Source organism: Lytechinus pictus, chromosome 2, assembly GCF_037042905.1.
Source record: "Lytechinus pictus isolate F3 Inbred chromosome 2, Lp3.0, whole genome shotgun sequence".
Classification (NCBI taxonomy): domain Eukaryota; kingdom Metazoa; phylum Echinodermata; class Echinoidea; order Temnopleuroida; family Toxopneustidae; genus Lytechinus; species Lytechinus pictus.
The window spans coordinates 68,481,700-68,500,061 of NC_087246.1; the positions used below are offsets into that span (position 1 = coordinate 68,481,700).

Genomic DNA, 18,362 nt, shown 5'->3' on the forward strand with positions numbered 1-18,362 from the left:
AACTGGAACCAGTTGAGTAACTGGAAATCCCAACTGGAACCAGTTGGGCAACTGGAAATCCCAACTGGAACCAGTTGGGCAACTGGAAATCCTAACTGGAACCAGTTGGGTAACTGGAAATGACTTCCAATTGGAAATGATTTCTAACTGGAACCAGTTGGGCAACTGGAAATCCTAACTGGAACCAGTTGGGTAACTGGAAATGACTTCCAACTGGAAATGATTTCTAACTGGAACCAGTTGAGTAACTGGAAATCCCAACTGGAACCAGTTGGGCAACTGGAAATCCTAACTGGAACCAGTTGGGTAACTGGAAATGACTTCCAATTGGAAATGATTTCTTACTGGAACCAGTTGAGTAACTGGAAATCCCAACTGGAACCAGTTGGGCAACTGGAAATCCTAACTGGAACCAGTTGGGTAACTGGAAATGACTTCCAATTGGAAATGAAGTTCTAACTGGAACCAGTTGGGCAACTGGAAATCCTAACTGGAACCAGTTGGGTAACTGGAAATGACTTCCAACTGGAAATGATTTCTAACTGGAACCAGTTGGGTAACTGGAAATCCTAACTTGAACCATTCAGTTGTGTAACTGGAAATCCTAACTGGTACCAATTGGGTAACTGAGATGACTTCTAACTGGAAAGATGGGTAACTGGAAATGAATTCTAATTGGAACCAGTTGGGTAACTGGAAATTATTTCCAATTGGTTTCCAATTGGAAATTTTCCAGTTACCCAACTGGATCCAATTGAAACCAGTTAATTTGCATATTATTTGCCAGTGTGCACAGATTAATGTTTTATGAGATTAATCATCATTAACAATGTATCTATTTAATTCTTTACAATTTCAAGTACCACACTTTTTAAAGATTAGTATTTAGAATACTTAGCAGTGAAAACCATGTTCATAAATGTTATAGATTATAATTAAAACAGATTAAAGGATAATTAGTACACCACTAACTGTTACCAAATTACATCAAATAAAAGTACATATATTTGAAGATCTTCCATATAAATATATATACATGAAAGTCTGTATTTTATCAATGCCCTTTACATTGGTATTAATAGACATATAACACTGCTTCTGTGTTGGCATGAGAAATAGTTACTGCAAATGCTAATTAATTTGTAACTAATTAAGTTCGTTCCAACTGGAAGTTCCAATTGGATCCAGTTGGAAACCAATTGGTTTCAACTGGTTCCAGTTGAAACCAGTTGCCTCCAATTGGTTTCAACTGGAACCAATTGAAACCAGTTGCCTCCAATTGGATTCAATTGGTTTTAATAGGGAAATTGGAACAACTGGAACCAATTGACAACAATTGCCAACTGGTTCCAGTTGCCCAATTGGTTTTAACTGGAACCAATTGGCAACTGGTTTTCAATTGGTTTTTAACTGGAACCAATTGGCAACTGGTTTTCAATTGGAACCAGTTGTTCCAATTTCCCTATTGAAACCAGTTGGCCAACTGGTTTCAATTGGTTTTGCCCTAATTGGTTTTAACTGGATTTTGGTCCTGGGCTGTGAGAGTTACTCCCACTTGCCCTACCAACATTCCCTATCCGACCAGTCCCTCCCTGAGTCCCAGCCTGGGTATTCCTAGCGTTGGGTCCTACACTATACGCCCTAGATCGGGTTGCATCATCTCGAATCTGGGATGCGGGATACTGCCTAGTGCTTGCCATAGATTGCCTATCTAAGAGCCCCCCATCCAAAGGAATTTCAGGACTCATACTCGCAGGTACCGAACGGGTAACTGGAGGAGGAAAATAATCAGCGGCAAATGGAATAGGGGACTGAACTTGGAGCCTAGCCAACCGTTCCGCAGACGTAAAATCAAATATCTGATGTAAGTCTAGATTCTTTAATGTGGGAATATCCAAAAGATGACCTACAGATAAATGCCCCCCAAATTCGTCACGACGGCGTAAGATAACTGCCGCGGTTCTCTCACCCACCCCAGGGACAGTTCGCAACTCTTCCTCTGTACATATGTTCACTTTAATTCTCTCCATCGTGAGGAAAATAATTAAAGACAGAACAGAACACTATATGTCACTAAGTCTTATTCCCAAATATTGAAAAGGGAAAGGTTCAAGGTATATGGATTAAATCCAAGAATCAAAAAAAAAAAATAATAATAATAATATATATCTGCCATCAACTGGCTGTCTTCAAGAAAATTGATTGAACAAATCCAAAATTGAAGTATCAAAAAGTGAATTTTAAACTTGCTTCTGATTTGATCTCAAAGATAAAAAAAACTTGGCTAAAAATATTCCCAATCGATCTTGACAAATTTAAACTTTAGTCAGAAATTTGTGTCAAAACTTGTAGCAATAATACTATAACAGTTGTTAATATTCATAGATATATTTTTAGAAGTATTGCCCTGAACTTCTTATGGAAAAATAAATTCCAGAATGCAAATTTCTCAATCAGAATGCACCCTCGGCAAGCGTACACACTCACACAGGAATTCAAGCATAGAACATGGAAGACTGGAAAATTAATTAGAATCTCGCAATTCAGCACAAATATCTTGAGTTCAAATATGATAAAAATAATTCTCCAGGAATAAATCTAATATAACAATCACCGTAAAGGTGGGATTAAATTTGTTTAATTTTGTAAAGGACTTAATCCGAAAGAAAAAATAACTTGGGACGCGTTGCGCAATGTGTGGGCTTACGGGACGTATCAAGGATAGTCACCTTACCACACAAGACACCGCGTACAAAGTCAATGGGAAAAAATCTACGCAAAATGGCGGCGCAGGTTTCGCACATGACTCGAAACAATAGCAATTTGCATAGCGCAAAGGCACTATGGGAAACCCTGAACGGAATTTTCCAATCTCGAACCACGTGTTCGTAAATCACAAATATACGACAAACACTCCAATTTTTATGTAAAAATACGAAATAAACTACCTTTCGTAGTTTCCAGTCTTGCAAATTGCAACGATAGATCCACAGACCAAGATTTGCAGTGAGTTACGACACTCGCTCGCATGCACACGGCACTACATGCACACCACACACAGCAAATGGAAAATCACACGTGCGATCCTACCCCCTTCCGAAAATTCACGAAGGAAGCAAAACACACTTCCGAAATACACTCAAAATGAAAAATGAAAATGAATTGAAGCCCAATGGGATGCCAATTCGCGTAAAGTAAGATTCGCAACGCCACTGTGGTATTTTTTGGTAGGCCAATTACCTCGCACCAGACAAATTTGGTTCAAGAACAGATTCTCAGTTCTCTCCGTTCCTTCTATAAAAAAGGAGCAGGTACCACCTCCCCAAGAATGTCAGCACAAACCAGCGACACAATCAGCGCCAATTGCTGCTCCACCAGTGGTGCGTACGTGCAGTTCTGAGATTCCAATTGCGCATTCACAATCTGCGCCAATTGCAATGACCATTCCTGCTAGTGCGGGCGTGGCAACCTCTACCTCGCCAGCAAGGCCTGCGCCAATTGCAATGACCATTCCTGCTAGCGCGGGCGTGGCAACCTCTACCTCGCTAGCAAGGCCTGCGCCAATTGCAATGACCATTCCTGTCAGTACGGGCGTGGCAACCTCTACCCTGCCAGTAATGCCGTCAAGGTCTGCGCCAATTGCAATGACCATTCCTGCGAGTGCGGGCGTGGCGACCTCTATATCAGCAGCAATGCCGTCAAGATCTGCGCCAATTGCAATGCATTCCTGCAAGTGCGGGCGTGGCGACCTCTATCCCAGCAGCGATGCCGTCAAGATCTGCGCCAATTGCTATGTCTGGTCCTGATGAGTCAGGTTTACCTGCTCTAACAGCTTTTGACGCACATTATCACCCTGACCGTTTGAGCGCACATCTCGGGCATGTTACGGAAGAACAGTTAGCACCGCCCCGTGTTCCGGTCAGAGTTATAGGAGGCGTTATGAATTTTTGTGACCCAGGGACGTACAGCCAAATGCCGCGTTTAGTTGGGCATCCTTGCATCTTGCTATTGGAATTCACCCTTCGCGCGCAGGTACATACACTGCAGACGATTTCGCATACCTTGAGCAGACTTTGTCATCTCGTCGGGTCTCAGGTATTAGTGAAGTAGGGTTGGATTACAATCTTGATCCAAGCACATGGGATTCCCAGATGCGTCTTCTAAATCGCATTTTAGAACTGGGCACTTTAGGTTATGTCCTTATTATGCACATTCGGGGACCTAAGGGAAACCCGGACCTTACTCGTTTGGTATACCGCAAGGTATTCAAGCAGGTAAGGTTGTACTGTTCCGTTTATCAGCGGATCCACTTACATAGCTTTTCGGGCGATCTAGAGACTATGAACGAATGGGTATCTAATTTCCCAAAATGCTATGTAAGTTTCTCCGGATTGTTGCGTGTATTCACGTCGGATCAGCTTAGCGCACTGCGGCACTGCCCGTCAGAACGACTGCTGATCGAGACGGACTCACCATATTTGCCCCTCAGGACTAATGTGGGAGTGAATACACCCAACTATATTGGAGATATAGCGGCTGCAATTGCTGAAATAAGAAATGTTCCTCTCAAGGAAATTCTGCAGAGGACCAGCAGAAATTGTAGGCTCTTGTACCTAGGTGTACATGAAAGCAGCACCTAGATACAGGGAAGTAATTTTGTACATACCTTTTTTGTCTTTGGTTTGTTTTTCTTTTACAAGAAAGATCAGAGTTTGATCTAAATACCTGTAAAATTGCAATGAAAAGTGCAGAATGTGACAGGTAAAATATTGCAACAAATACAGCAAAGACAAATTGTATCAACTAATTTTCTGTTAGTACTTGTGCTAAAACTACACATGAGTACAAAGAAAAGAATACCTTTAACCTTATTTTTTATTTATTAATATGCAGGCAAATTGTTTTTTAAGGGATTCCCTGGTAGTCTCGGTATTGGTATCAAGTGAATCTTGTGATCGCAAGTTTGGGAATCAAAATATTTCAAAAGTCACATAGATACAAAACCCCTTGGACCTTTACTTGAGAGCTGGTTAGGTATTTAAGAAAAAAAAATATATATATATATATATTAGACTAAAAGATACAGACTTGTGACGTGTTAATCTACTAGTCCGAACACTTATTGAGGGATTCTCTTTCCTGATATTTAATACTAATCCATGAGCGCGACAGTAGATTAATATATGCGTTCTTACCTTATTTGGAATCATTGCGACCCGTACAAGGGCCATGATCAAATTTTTGGATACTACCCGCTTGAGGGTTTATTTTTCTATCCTTAAATTAAAAGGCGACAACGCTGTCCTAAAGTCGGGGGGAGTGTGGTCGTAAGTGCCTAAGACCACAGGGTATGGGTAGCTTGCACGCGCGCGTCCCAAAATGGGGAGATCGCGAACGGACGGCCGTACGTTCGCAAGGGGCCTTGCCTGCGTGGAAGCCATCTTCATCACTTGAGAGTCGACCGGTGCGAGACGAGGACGTCTGTGTTTACACAAATCTACCTTCTGCTTCGCCCGTTCGCCCTTCGGGTTTCATCTAGTTGCGGCAATAATACATCACATCGGCAATTATACATCTACACCAAGAATACGTCACACCAGCAATATCCACAAGTTATTTAGGCCTGCTTTTTGGTTACCTTATCATTAATTTCAACGTGCCTTGCACCAACTTCCTACTGGTGAGTATATCTGTGAACCTTCCTCCTGTTAACCTCACTTTCCACTCTTTCCCTCACAGGTGATATATATATTAATATACCAAAAAATACCACAACTGCATAAGGTCCCTATTGAAAATACTCTGTTAAATTGAGTGGGCCTACTTGACAAAATGATAAGGCCCTCCCAGGGGGGCCAGTCATATGTATTGCTGTACACATGTGTGACCAAATTATTTCCAAACACCCCTTGAACGAGTTTTTTCTCTGTGTGCAAAATAAATACCCTAAATACGTTTGAGCCCGCGATTGATCATTGACCAGTCTTTCAAAACCACACTTTTTCTTGAAAATCGGTGTTACCCTTTAGCGAGTGCATGTGCGGCCCATGTCCAAATTTGTAAGGTCATTTTAACCCAAAATAATTTTACAAGCAAACAAAAAGTTTTCACCCAAAATGAATTTTAAGGTCATTGAGTCCAAAATACACGTATTATTTTAATTGTGAATGATGTATTTTCCACCATCATACAAGACCAAAAATAGTAAGGGAGGACGATTGATATCGTGTCCACCGGTAGGGGGGACGCAACCCCCCTGGGATTTCCGCCCATGATTGTAGTAGGGGTAGACTAAAGAATAGTGAAAAGACATTTTAGTTTTTTACAACATCACAATCAACAAATTGAATCAACTTAGACTACTAGATTATACTCCCTCTGACTATATTCTGTATGTTTGGGCTTTAATTAGAGCAGTCTCTTGTCTATCTCTAGTCTAAGATTAAGAAGTAACCTAGTAATACCGCAATATGCCTGACCAGTTACCTACCGATTTTCTGATGACATCTTTGCACAAATCTGAACAGGAAATGCCGGCGATGGCGATGTGAACAGACGAGATAATTTGGATAGGAAAGCTCCTCTAATGGCGGTCCCTGAAACTGTTAGAATCATTTTTAATGCCTGGCCCTGGGCACAATGCCTTGATCATTGAACCTTGTTTCACTAGCACTCTAGCTCTTTGCATTGTGACACTGGTATCGATATCGGTAAAACTCCTCCCAAATAACTTGCGCGCGGCATGCATGCATCGCGATCAGTCCATAGTCTCAGTCCTTTGGTCTCAGTTTTCGGGGATTCCCCGCATTAGCGCATGAGATAGAGGGGAGGGGTGTTTATCCCATGTACCCTACTTATCCAAGGCAAGGCTCCATCCCGGCAAATTTTATTCGAAGATACATCTCGATAAATACATAAATACATTCAGGCCTCGGACGGGGGGGGGGGGGGGGGTCCCCCAAAGGAAAAAAGGACAAATGTATAAGAATCTATAATCAGAAAATGATTTTCATTCAAAACGACGGATAAGACAATTCACTAGCCTACCGGCGGTGTATAGTTACGCAACCAGTCGTATATTGAGATTGAGCTACACAACTCGTTCTTTATTTAAAATCGTGCTTAAATCATCCGCTTCTCATATTGGAATATAAAAATTTTCAGCTCGCGCTTCGCGCTCGCATCATTTCTGTAGCAAAACCCCATACTTTTCATGATTATATAGGTGAATAGAATGTCCCTTTTTCAGGACTAAACGTCAAAAGAACTCCCGCTTCGATTTGCAATAATCTTTTGCTGGATATAATCTTGTTCTTTATTACAAACGTCCATTAAACTGTCATTTTTTTCAGATCGAAATATCAAAATTTTATGCTCGCACTTCGCGCTCGCATCTATTGTTTTTTTAGATACCCATCTTAATCATTGGTACCAAAAATGCATAGAATATCAAGCTTTCTGGTCAGAATATAAATAAATTTCAGCTCGCCCTCGGCACTCGCATTATCTGTGTAGTGAGATATGTATCCTCCTCATGAGTTACTACAAACTGTCCTAAACAGGCACCTTTTTCCTGTTTTCAGGTCAGTATACTAAAAAAATTTCAGCTCGCGCTTCGCGCTCGCATTAATTTGTTGGTGAGATATGTGTTTCTATCTCATGAGTCATATATATGCATATGTGTGTTTGTGTGAGTTTGTTTGTTTTGTGTGATATCGAGCGCCTTTGGAAAGTTGATTCATGATTTTGCCCCCCAAATCTTAAAGGGGAATCCAACCCAAATAAAAACTTGTTTTTATAAGAAAAAGAAAAATCAGACAAGTTGAAAGGTGAAAGTTTGAACAATATTGGACAAACAACAAGAAAGTTATGAATTTTTAAAAGTTGTAAATATTGGTAATCACTATACCCATGGAGACTTCAAATTGGCCGCATATGGGATGTCATAGTGATGTAAGGCAAGGACTACTCTTCCATGTACTCCAATACATATTATGGCTAAAATGTCATTTTTCCCAAAAGTTTTATTTCAAATTATATTTTTCTTTCATGAGGACATAAAACAATATACTATACCTGGGTTATATTTAGATTACTGCCCCAGGGGAATGGGTACTTAGGAGAAAACCACAAATCCCTGATAATAAAGTACATGGCCTATGAGAAAGTTGTCCTTGCCCCTTGTCATAATTTACTTACCCAGTTGCCAATTTGAAATCTACATAGTATTAGTGATCTCAATTTTAAAGCAGCTATTACTTTCTTACTGCTTGTCCGATTTCTTTCAAACTTTCACCATTCTGTTTAATTTATTTTTCTCCTTCCCAACACATCATTCAATGGCCAAGGCTGGATTCCCCTTTAAAAAAAGGATCGACGCCCCTGTGTATATATATATATATATACATATAGTAAAAAAAACTTGTATCTCTATTAATATACAAAAGTATTGGCCTCATCGCAATAGAAGGGTTAATACACGAGATTTTGAAATCGCACATAACATGCATAGTTGGTGTTACTTTTTGCTTGTTTCTTTCTTTAATAAGTTTTTCAATCTCTCTCTATAATTATGTTTTAGAAAGATTATATGTTTAAATTGATGTATATTTCTGTTGTAATGAGGTATCGCGATCTGCTGTTGTGAAAAACATTTTTTTTCCTTAACATTTTATGAAAACTATGAAAAATGTGCAAATGTGAGATGTGCACCAAATTTTCGAGTCTTGCCCCCCCCCCCCCCCCCCCCGGAAATATCATCTGCGTGTGGTCATGCAAAATGGCATGACTGGAAATCCTACATTTTGAAAAGAGCATTTGACAGGGTCAGACTTTACCCCTTTTTCAACATTTTCTTTTATGGCGCCGGTGAAGTGCAAAAATAAGTGCGCCGCTCGGCAGTGCGCCCCCCCCCCTTTCGCCAAAAGCTGGATCCGCCTATGTGTAGGCCCTACTGGTTTACACAGTGGTGTACAGATAGGGGCTTTTCACGACCAATGAGAAAAAAAGAGAAAAGGACAAATTAGAAGAGCGGAATATAATACATAATACAATTTACGGAAAATTATTCAAAAATCTATCACAAAATTTGATTTTTGTAACAATCATGTCGAAAATGTTTGCCCACTCGCTCGCAACTTTTATATTTTTGCCTCGATATGCCATCTCGCCCCTCAAAATTTTTGGTTCATTACGCCGCTGCAGCCAGTCACAATATACGGAGAGAAGTTGATGCTGTATGGCAAAGCTCCAATTCAGAATGGATATAGGCCTAATTAAGTCATATGGCTTAGCGAACTTGAACGGGGGATAGGAAAGGGGGGGGGGGGACAAAGCGCGATCCCCTTGACAGATTTTGATAACTTCTGACTTCTGGGGGGTGTCAGGATATTCTTATCCATTCTGACAAGATTTGCCAGGGACTCCACTATATTGCCACTAACGCAGGGGCCGCGGAACGGTTTTCAAAGTGGGGGGGGGGGGCTGAGCCGTCTGACCATGCTAAAAATCACAATCATTATGGTCAATTTTACGTTTTTGTACACGGTTTTTGAAAAAAAGTGGGGGCTGAAGCCCCCCCCCCCCCCCCGGTTCGTCGGCCCCTGTAACATACGGGGGTGGTAAGGGGGCGAAGGTAGTCCAGATATTCATTGTTCGGAAAACCCTACACTCACTCCTGGCATAATACACGCCAATATACAAATCTTCCCACCTCACACCTCAACTCCTCCATGTGAAAATTGGGAAGCCATTGTAAATGAAATGACCGATCAAAGAGAAGAATGAGGAAGGAGTAAAGTCCGACTGCTAGGTGGGGTCCTCAGCACTCTTCTCGATTAATCTCATGTAAAGATAAATAAAATAGGCGTTGACATTCGATCCCCCTTTTTTTGGGGGGGGGGACTTCAGAAAAAGTTTGGCCCCGACTGACGAGGTACGTCTTCCAGGTGCGCTGCTGAAAGTAGCTCACTATGTAAAACGAGAAAAGTTAATTGTTCATTATGCCATTTCCATAATATAATCATCCTTCGATCACCCCTTTGTGATTGTCTTGAAAGCAGAAGTTCGCCCCGACAAAAGTGTTATTGTAAAAATAGCAAATAAAATAATAACAAATGTTGGTGAAGGTCTATCAAAGAAGAAAAAGTTATAAGTTTAATTTTTTGATTTGTGACGTCATATGCGAGTAGCTTCCTATGTTTGCTGTACTAATCAATGAAATGTCATTTTCTGAAGAAAAAAGATAATAATTGTACCTTCAGTATGTTCAGTATATTAATCGGTTTTACACCCACTCCTGAAAGTAAAACAATATTTTTAGTCATCATAAACGTTTAAAAAATTGGAATTCATGCACTTTGTGTATATTACATAACATAATTATGGGGCAGCTGCTCGATGATAACATCACAATTAAAAACATAAAATTCTAATAACTTTCTTAATCTTTGATGGATTTTTCTCAAACTTTCACCAATATTTTTTTCATTTTTCTGGTATTTTTACAACAAACTTTTCGTCAGGGTGAACTCCCCCATGGAGTAATTAATTGCTCTTGCGGGCTTGCCCCGCTCTTTTTACATTATTATTTGATCTTTGTTTATTTCTGTGATTTGCCAGCTTATAATAATGTGTTCTATCTTGATTGTTTGCTTAGGCACGTAACCAAGGGGGTGGGGGCGTGGGCGGAAATCTCTCCTCAAAGGCGAGACAGGGGGATACAATTGAGGTTTTCATTGTTACCAGGGGCGGATCCAGGATTTTCCAAAGGGGGCCGGGGGAGACATTTTCCCGAGGAAAATTTGACAAGGAAAAAAAAGGTTTCACCAAAAATTTAAGGTCCTTTCGCCTAGGGAATTGACAAGCAAAACAAAATAACGGGTCCACGCTTTAAAGGGCGGGGGGGACACACCCGTGTTAGAACGGGGAAGGGGGCACGGGCCAGATGTCAGACATTTCGTCCATGAAAAAATTTGCAAAAAAAAGGGTCTTCACTTTCAAAGGGGGGGGGGCACACTTTTGTTATAACAGCATTTTTACATTAAAAATGTTAATTGTGCCTCTCAAAGGGGAGGGGGGCACTGGCCAGATGTCAGAAATTTCGTCCACGGAAAAATGTTTATTGTGCCTGTCAAAGGGGGGGGGGCACAGGTCGGCTTTGGGGCTTTGCACCCCCCCCCCCCCCCCCGTGGATCCGCCAGTGATACACACACACTGAAGGCCCTCTCGAATTGAAACAACAATTTATTGTTTTAGCTAAATACCGGTACGGCGCATCAGCAGTGAATATTTGCGCCAAAGTTTATTTGCATGTGCTAGTCTTAGCGTGGAGACCCATTTGTTGATCAAAGTTTCAATGAGGGTCTGTGCACTGTGCCTGCAGAGACTACGCCGAGGCTTCCAAAAACGTCTTGCTGCTGCGCTGCTGCTCTGCGCTGCTGCTCATAGTCCAGATTGGACCTTGTTGTTTGGAAGTGCTTTTTCCTAAAGCTAACATAGAGGGCACATGTCTCCCAATCTCTAATCAGCGCCAATCCACTCATCTTCCCTCCCCAACAAGATTGGACCTTGTTGTTTGGAAGTGCTTTTTCCTAAAGCTAACATAGAGGGCACATGTCTCCCAATCTCTAATCAGCGCCAATCCACTCATCTTCCCTCCCCAACAAGGTCCAGTACAAAACTTTGCTGTACCGGAAAAGCTAGGCATCAATCAAACAAGTTACACGGTAGGGGGTCAGGTGCCCTAGTCTCACACACCAAACAAGACACAATTTTACCCAAAACAACTTCACCTCTAACAGGGTGAAAAATGCAAAGTTGTGTTGTTTTTTTTACACTGTAAACATAAGGCTCCGTGTTCATGCACTTCAAAAATATCTATTCAGCGCCTTCCTCTCTCGCCAAATGATTCCACCCATGAACCAAGTATCAAAGTTTGAATAAGTAGACTACACCAGTCACAAGGAGGCAACAGCTGGTAAACATCTCTGGCTCAGGCAGCATCAACAGATCCTGGCCCCCACCCCCATCGTGGTCAATGGGCAGTGGAGGGTCAGGGGAAACCAGACCAGTGGCCTACAGGTACGACTAGTCTCTTGTACCAAACTTTTGCCTCCACTCAAATATAAGTTTACCCCCAAGGACGATGAAAATACACAGATGTGACCGATGTTCTACAGAATAGACATATTCCACCATGATAATTTGATATTCACATTTTATTCTATTGAAATGTTTTTTCTCTTACCCAATGATTTCATCCGTGAAATAAGTATTACAGTTTATAAGACTAGACTACGAAAACCAGGACCCTGTTGCTTCCATGAAATGACCTCCTGACCTCCATGATAAGGGGCAGTCAGTGTAATGCAATACATACATGCATGGAGCTAAGTTGTTTCAAATGTATTGATGAGTTTGTTACTCCATAATTGGGTACTGAGTTCCTATACGGGTTATTTCCAATTCGTCTAATGCTAATTCGTCCATTTGCAAACTGTCTACTTGATCTACCATCAGTTCGTCCTCTCACCACATGGTCTACTCTAATTTAGTTTAATGTCATTGGCCAATAGCCATTTAGTCCATTTACCATTTGGTCTAATTAGACTAATTTGTTGTGCAAAATGAATGAAAATAAAATGGAAATTAAAGGTCAAGTCCACCTCAGAAAAAAAATGATTAGAATCAATAGAGAAAAATCAGACAAGCACAATGCTGAAAATTTTATCAAAATCGGATGTAAAATAAGAAAGTTATGACATTTAAAAGTTTCGCTTATTTTTCACAAAATAGTTATATGAACGAATCAGTTACATCCAAATGAGAGAGTTGATGATGTCACTCACTCACTATTTCTTTTGTTTTTTATTGTTTGAATTATACAATATTTCATTTTTTTACGAAATTGACAATTATGACCTCCTTGCATGCCTGAACCACAAAATGTTCAAATAATGGAATTCCACGTGTTCAGCTGAGGGAGGAATGAAACTTCATTTCACATGACAATGACGAGAAAATCAAAATATTTCATATAATAGAATATAATAGAAATAGTGAGTGAGTGATGTCATCAGTTCCCTCATTTGCATACCAACCGAGATGTGCGGCATATAACTGTTTTGTGAAATGAAGTGAAACTTTAAAATGTCATAACTTCTTATTTCACATCCGATTTTGATGAAATTTTCAGTGTTATGCATGCTTGTTGGATTTTTCTCTTTTTATTCAAATCAAGTTTTTGTTGGGATGGACTTGACCAAATCAAATGGGTTTTTTATCAAGAAATTGAAAATTATGAAAATTCCGGCAAGTACCAATTGTGTTCAAATTTGATAAACTTCATCCTTCCTTGAGCTATTCAATTTGACGGACAATTGTATATTAAGTTAGCAAGTATATCTAACAGTAACAGTTTAAAAAAAAATTGAAAATATATTTGTTAATGTTTAGTATTCTAAAAATGTTGAGAAAATGTTGCAATGGTATCTTACTTATGTAACAAGTGACTGTTTTCAAAATTTTAATGTGCTTTCAAGGTGAAGTTCATCTCTACAACTTTATCCCATAAAAATATTCTAATCCTATCCTTATCTCAACCTATCGTTCTATATCTACACCTATCCACTGAAACCTGCCATTGATTCCTATATATGAGACGACTCTCCGATACCTGGCAGAATACATTTAATAACAATTTTTCTATATACATATACCTTAAAATTTCACCTATGAATGATCTATTTAATGAATTAATGATATGTTAATCAGGCTCCATACTTTTGTGAAACTTTTAACAGGTACGTAAACATAGTCACGTATATATAAGCTGAAATTTTGGTCATTCTCTGGCTAATTGAATATGTCCAGATGGCCAAACGTTTTCCCAACGTTGAATGTTTCCCAACCATGCCAACGTTGGCATAACGTAATTGTTCGAACAACCCAGGAACAAACTACATTCCAACGTTGTACCATCGTCACAATTACTATTTTCACTGTTAAAGTCAAGATGTTGTTGTTTGGTTTTTAGCAGCGCTCACAAAAATAGTATATGCGCCAATCAAAATTATTCTATCATATATAAAAGAAGTATTTTATTATTTTCAGTAGATTTGGCCTTATAATTTAAAGGACAAGTCCACCCCAACAAAAAGCTGATTGGAATAGAAAGAGAAAAATCAAACAAACATAACACTGAAAATTTCATCAAAATCGGATGTAAAATAAGAAAGTTATAACATTTTAAAGTTTCGCTTAATTTTTCAAAACAGTTGTATGCACATCCTGGTCGGCATGCAAATGAGGGGACCAATGACATCATCCACTCACTATTTCTTTTGTATTTTATTATATGAAATATGAAATATTTTTATTTTATCGTCATTGTCAAGTAAAACAAAGTCTCATTCCTCCCTGAACTTCCATTATTTTAACATTTTGTGGTTCAAGCAAGGGGATCCTAATGGTCGAATTCGTAAAAATTGAAATATTGTATTATTCAAACAATAAAAAGCAAAAGAAATAGTGAGTGAGTGACATCATCGACTCTCTCATTTGCATATTACTGAGTTGAGCATAGAACTGTTTTGTGAAAAATAAGCGAAACTTTAAAATGTCATAACTTTCTTATTTTACATCCGATTTTGATTAAGTTTTCAGCGTTATTCATGTTTGAGTTCTCTATTTATTCAAGTCAACCTTTTCTGGGGTGGACTTGACCTTTAAGATTTGAGAGGTATAAGGCCGTTCATTGGATAGAAGAGATTTCGCAAGCGCACGCAAGCTTTGTTACACTTAAATACAAGTTAAAAATATGGTATAACTCGAAAAAAATATCAACATCATTTCGCATTTGTAAACACCAGATGAAGGCGGAAAGTGCATTGCAATTTTTATAACAATAATGGTGATGTCTATGAAGTATAAGACATGTCTGAAATGATCAAAAGTATAGTTTTGCATCATCATGATTCATCTGTCGGGCCTGGTGCCCTCCTGTTGCTGCCCCGTTCATATCCAAATTATATTATAAAAACGATTTTAAAAAATGAGTTCAATATTTTTTTCCAACATTTTGGGAAAACAAAAGAAAAAAATTTTCAAGAATTTTTAACTAAAACATTTTGAGAACATATTTTCATAACTTTTATAGAAGCTTTAATGCTATTATCATTAAATTTTACCAAAGTTTTAAGATAGTATTTTTTATATCTATTTACCGTAATTATAGAGATATTATAGTAAAATGTTATTATGTTTCAAAAAATTATGATATCATAAAAACATCAAAATATGAATGTTTGTTGTACAATTCATTAGTACTTCAGGAAAACATTAGAAAACCTTTTTTTTTCTTCAAAAATGTTTAGTTATTAAAAAAAAATATATTTTATCATAATTTTGTGGGAAAGTTTGTTATTGTCACACCCATGGCATGATAATTATTTATTTCTTAAAGGACAAGTCCACCCCATAAAAAGTTGATTTGAATAAAAAGAGAAAAAATCCAACAAGAATAATACTGAAAAATTAAATCAAAATCAGAAAGTTATGACATTTTTAAGTCTCGCTTTATAATTTTCACAAAACAGTTATATTCACATCTTGGACAGGTATGCAAATGAGGGGACTGATGACATCACTCACTATTTCTTTTGTATTTTATTATATGAAATATTGAATATTCCAATTATATCCCTGTTGTCCTGTGAAACAAAGTTTTGTTCCTCCCTGAACACGTGGTATTACCTTTGTTTTAACAATTTATGGTTCGATCAATTCGGTCCTTATTGTCAAATCTGTAAAAATCGAAATACATTTTATAATTCAAACAATATCATACAAAAAATGGTGAGTGAGGGACATCAACTCTCTCATTTGCATGTCCGAGTCGTGCATATAACTGTTTTGTGAAAAATAAGGAAAACTTCGTAACTTTCTCATTTTACTTCAGATTTTGATCAAATTTTCACCGTTGTGCTTGTTAGAGTTTTTCGCTATTTATAAAAATCAAAAATTTTCTGGGGTGGACTTGTCCTTTAAAAATGATATCATAAAAATGTCAAAATTAGGATGTTTCTGATTAATTTTTCAAACATTTTTTTTTAACATTGGAAAAGCATTTCTAAAAATAAGTTTTGTTAAAATATTTGAGAAGCATAATCATAATCATGACATTTCGGGAATGATGTTTTATGTTATTGTCATATTCTACCAACATTATTTTTTTCACATAATGTATAACATTATAAAAACGATGATAGTAAAATGAATTTATTTCTTAAATGATCAGATGTCTGATGTTATATCATAAATATGTATTAAAACAATATTTTCTCTCTTTTTTTAGTGAAAATACTATAAAGCAGTTTCAGTTATGACATTCTAAGAACGTTTGATCTGTTGATGTCATTGATATGATACTAGTATTACAACCTTTTAAAACTAGCACATCAATGATTTGGAGCTCATCCACCATCTCGCAACGATATTTAACACAATTTTAATTTCAGCCCAGTTGACGTCACTGTAGTGAATTATATTGGTGACATAAATTGAGGATATAGAATTGAAATTGATGAAGAAATTACATAGAAGCTTTTTTGTGATCTATGAATAGATTTCCTAGTCAAAATTTCAAAATTCTGTGTAGAAATTTGGTGAACCTCATGAAGTGCTACCAAAAGGAAGCCGAAATAGGTCAACAAATAACGAAGGAGAAGCACTTGTTTGTGAATTTTGAAAAATGCGCATAAATTAGCATATTTAATGAGTTTCAAAATTCTGTGTAGAAGGTTTGAATCCCCCACCTAATGCTATCATATTAAAAGCAAACAGAATTAAAATCAGACTTGAAATGACGAAGCGGGCAGCATTTTGAAATTCAGTCAACAAATAAAGAAGAGGCATTTTCTGTGATTTATGAATTTCGCATAAGTTAGCATAAATAATTTTCTACTCCGGCCAAATTTCAAATTTTGTGTATAAGTTTGGTGACCTTCATGAAGCTCTACCAGATGGAAGCAAACAATTCAAAATCGGTCAACTAATTAAGAAGAAGCATTTTTTGTGAATTTTTAAAAATGCGCATAAATTAGCATATTTAATGAGTTTCAAAATTCTATGAAGAAGTTTTGAATCCCCTACCTAGCATGCCTAGTGCTATCATATAAAGCAAACAGAATTGATTCCGGAGTAGAAATGGCGAAGAAGAAGCATTTTGAAATAGTGGACGGACGCCACGCCACGGCATAAGCTCATCTAGCCCTTCGGGCCGGATGAGTTAAAAATCATAGATCCCAATAATTTTATCAAAATGTCAGCAAAATACAAAAAAATGTTAAAATTATACTACTAAAAATAAGGATGTTTCTAATACATTTTAAAATATTTCTGGAAATTATATTTCAAAAATGTTTTGTTGAACGGTTGATGTTATATATTCTTACAACATTTTTAAAATGTTTATTTTACATCAAATGTATAACCTTACAAAAATGTTAGTAGTATTATCAAGTTTCTGAAAAAATTATATTCATATCATCATAAAACATTGAAAAACATGTTAATGATACATTTAATTAACGCTTTTGAAAAATATTAGGATTTTTTTTTTTTCAAGAACGTTAAGTCAAAATGATACATAAACATATAGTTTCATAACATTTATTATCACATCCAATGTACGTACATGTATATAACATTATAAAATTGTATATCTGTTTTGTTTCTCAACAATTTATGTTAAAATTATCAGGATGTTTCTAATATATTTTTTAAAGTTAACATTTTGGAAAACACTTGAAAACATTCAAGAATGCTTTGTTGAGATGTTGTAAAACCATATTTCATATCGATCATTTCATTTCAAGTATTCTAACAACATTTTCAAAATGCTATTTCATCATCCAATTCATGTACATGTAGATGTCAATAAAATGTTATTGTGTTCCTATCAAAATATTAATTCAATATGCAAAAACGGCAAAATTATCATGTATCTACTATATTTAAGAAAATCATAACATTATCAAAAATGTTTTGTCGAAATATTTTGAAAACAAACATTCATGACTTTTTTTATCATCATCATAGTCATAACATCGAACGTTTGAAAAAAAAATATTCACATTAATTATGTAACATTATAAAAACGTTAGAAAAATATAAATAATTTGTGTCTTAAGAATGTTTTTTTTTCATCAACTATGGGTAAAGATCTATGTAACATTTAGGAAAATATATCTGCTTGGCATCATAATATTAACGTTTATTTCATGTTTAACATCAGGGGAATATTGTTTCATTAATGTTATACAAATGTTCTTAAAAATTTCTTTTGAAAGCATTTCTAGGAT

General features: G+C 37.2%; 1 protein-coding gene across 1 annotated transcript in view; it reads right to left on the bottom strand.

Moving 5' to 3' along the window:
- The window catches only part of LOC129253739 (valacyclovir hydrolase-like), a 57,650-nt gene that overhangs the window by 17,452 nt on the left and 21,836 nt on the right, over positions 1-18,362 (bottom strand). Inside the window, exons 2-3 of the mRNA XM_064095733.1 lie at positions 3,389-3,727; positions 2,949-3,040 (exon numbers count right to left, since the gene is read on the bottom strand). Of these exons, the coding sequence (XP_063951803.1) occupies positions 2,949-3,040; positions 3,389-3,727 (431 nt within the window). The remainder of the gene's footprint in view (positions 1-2,948; positions 3,041-3,388; positions 3,728-18,362) is intronic.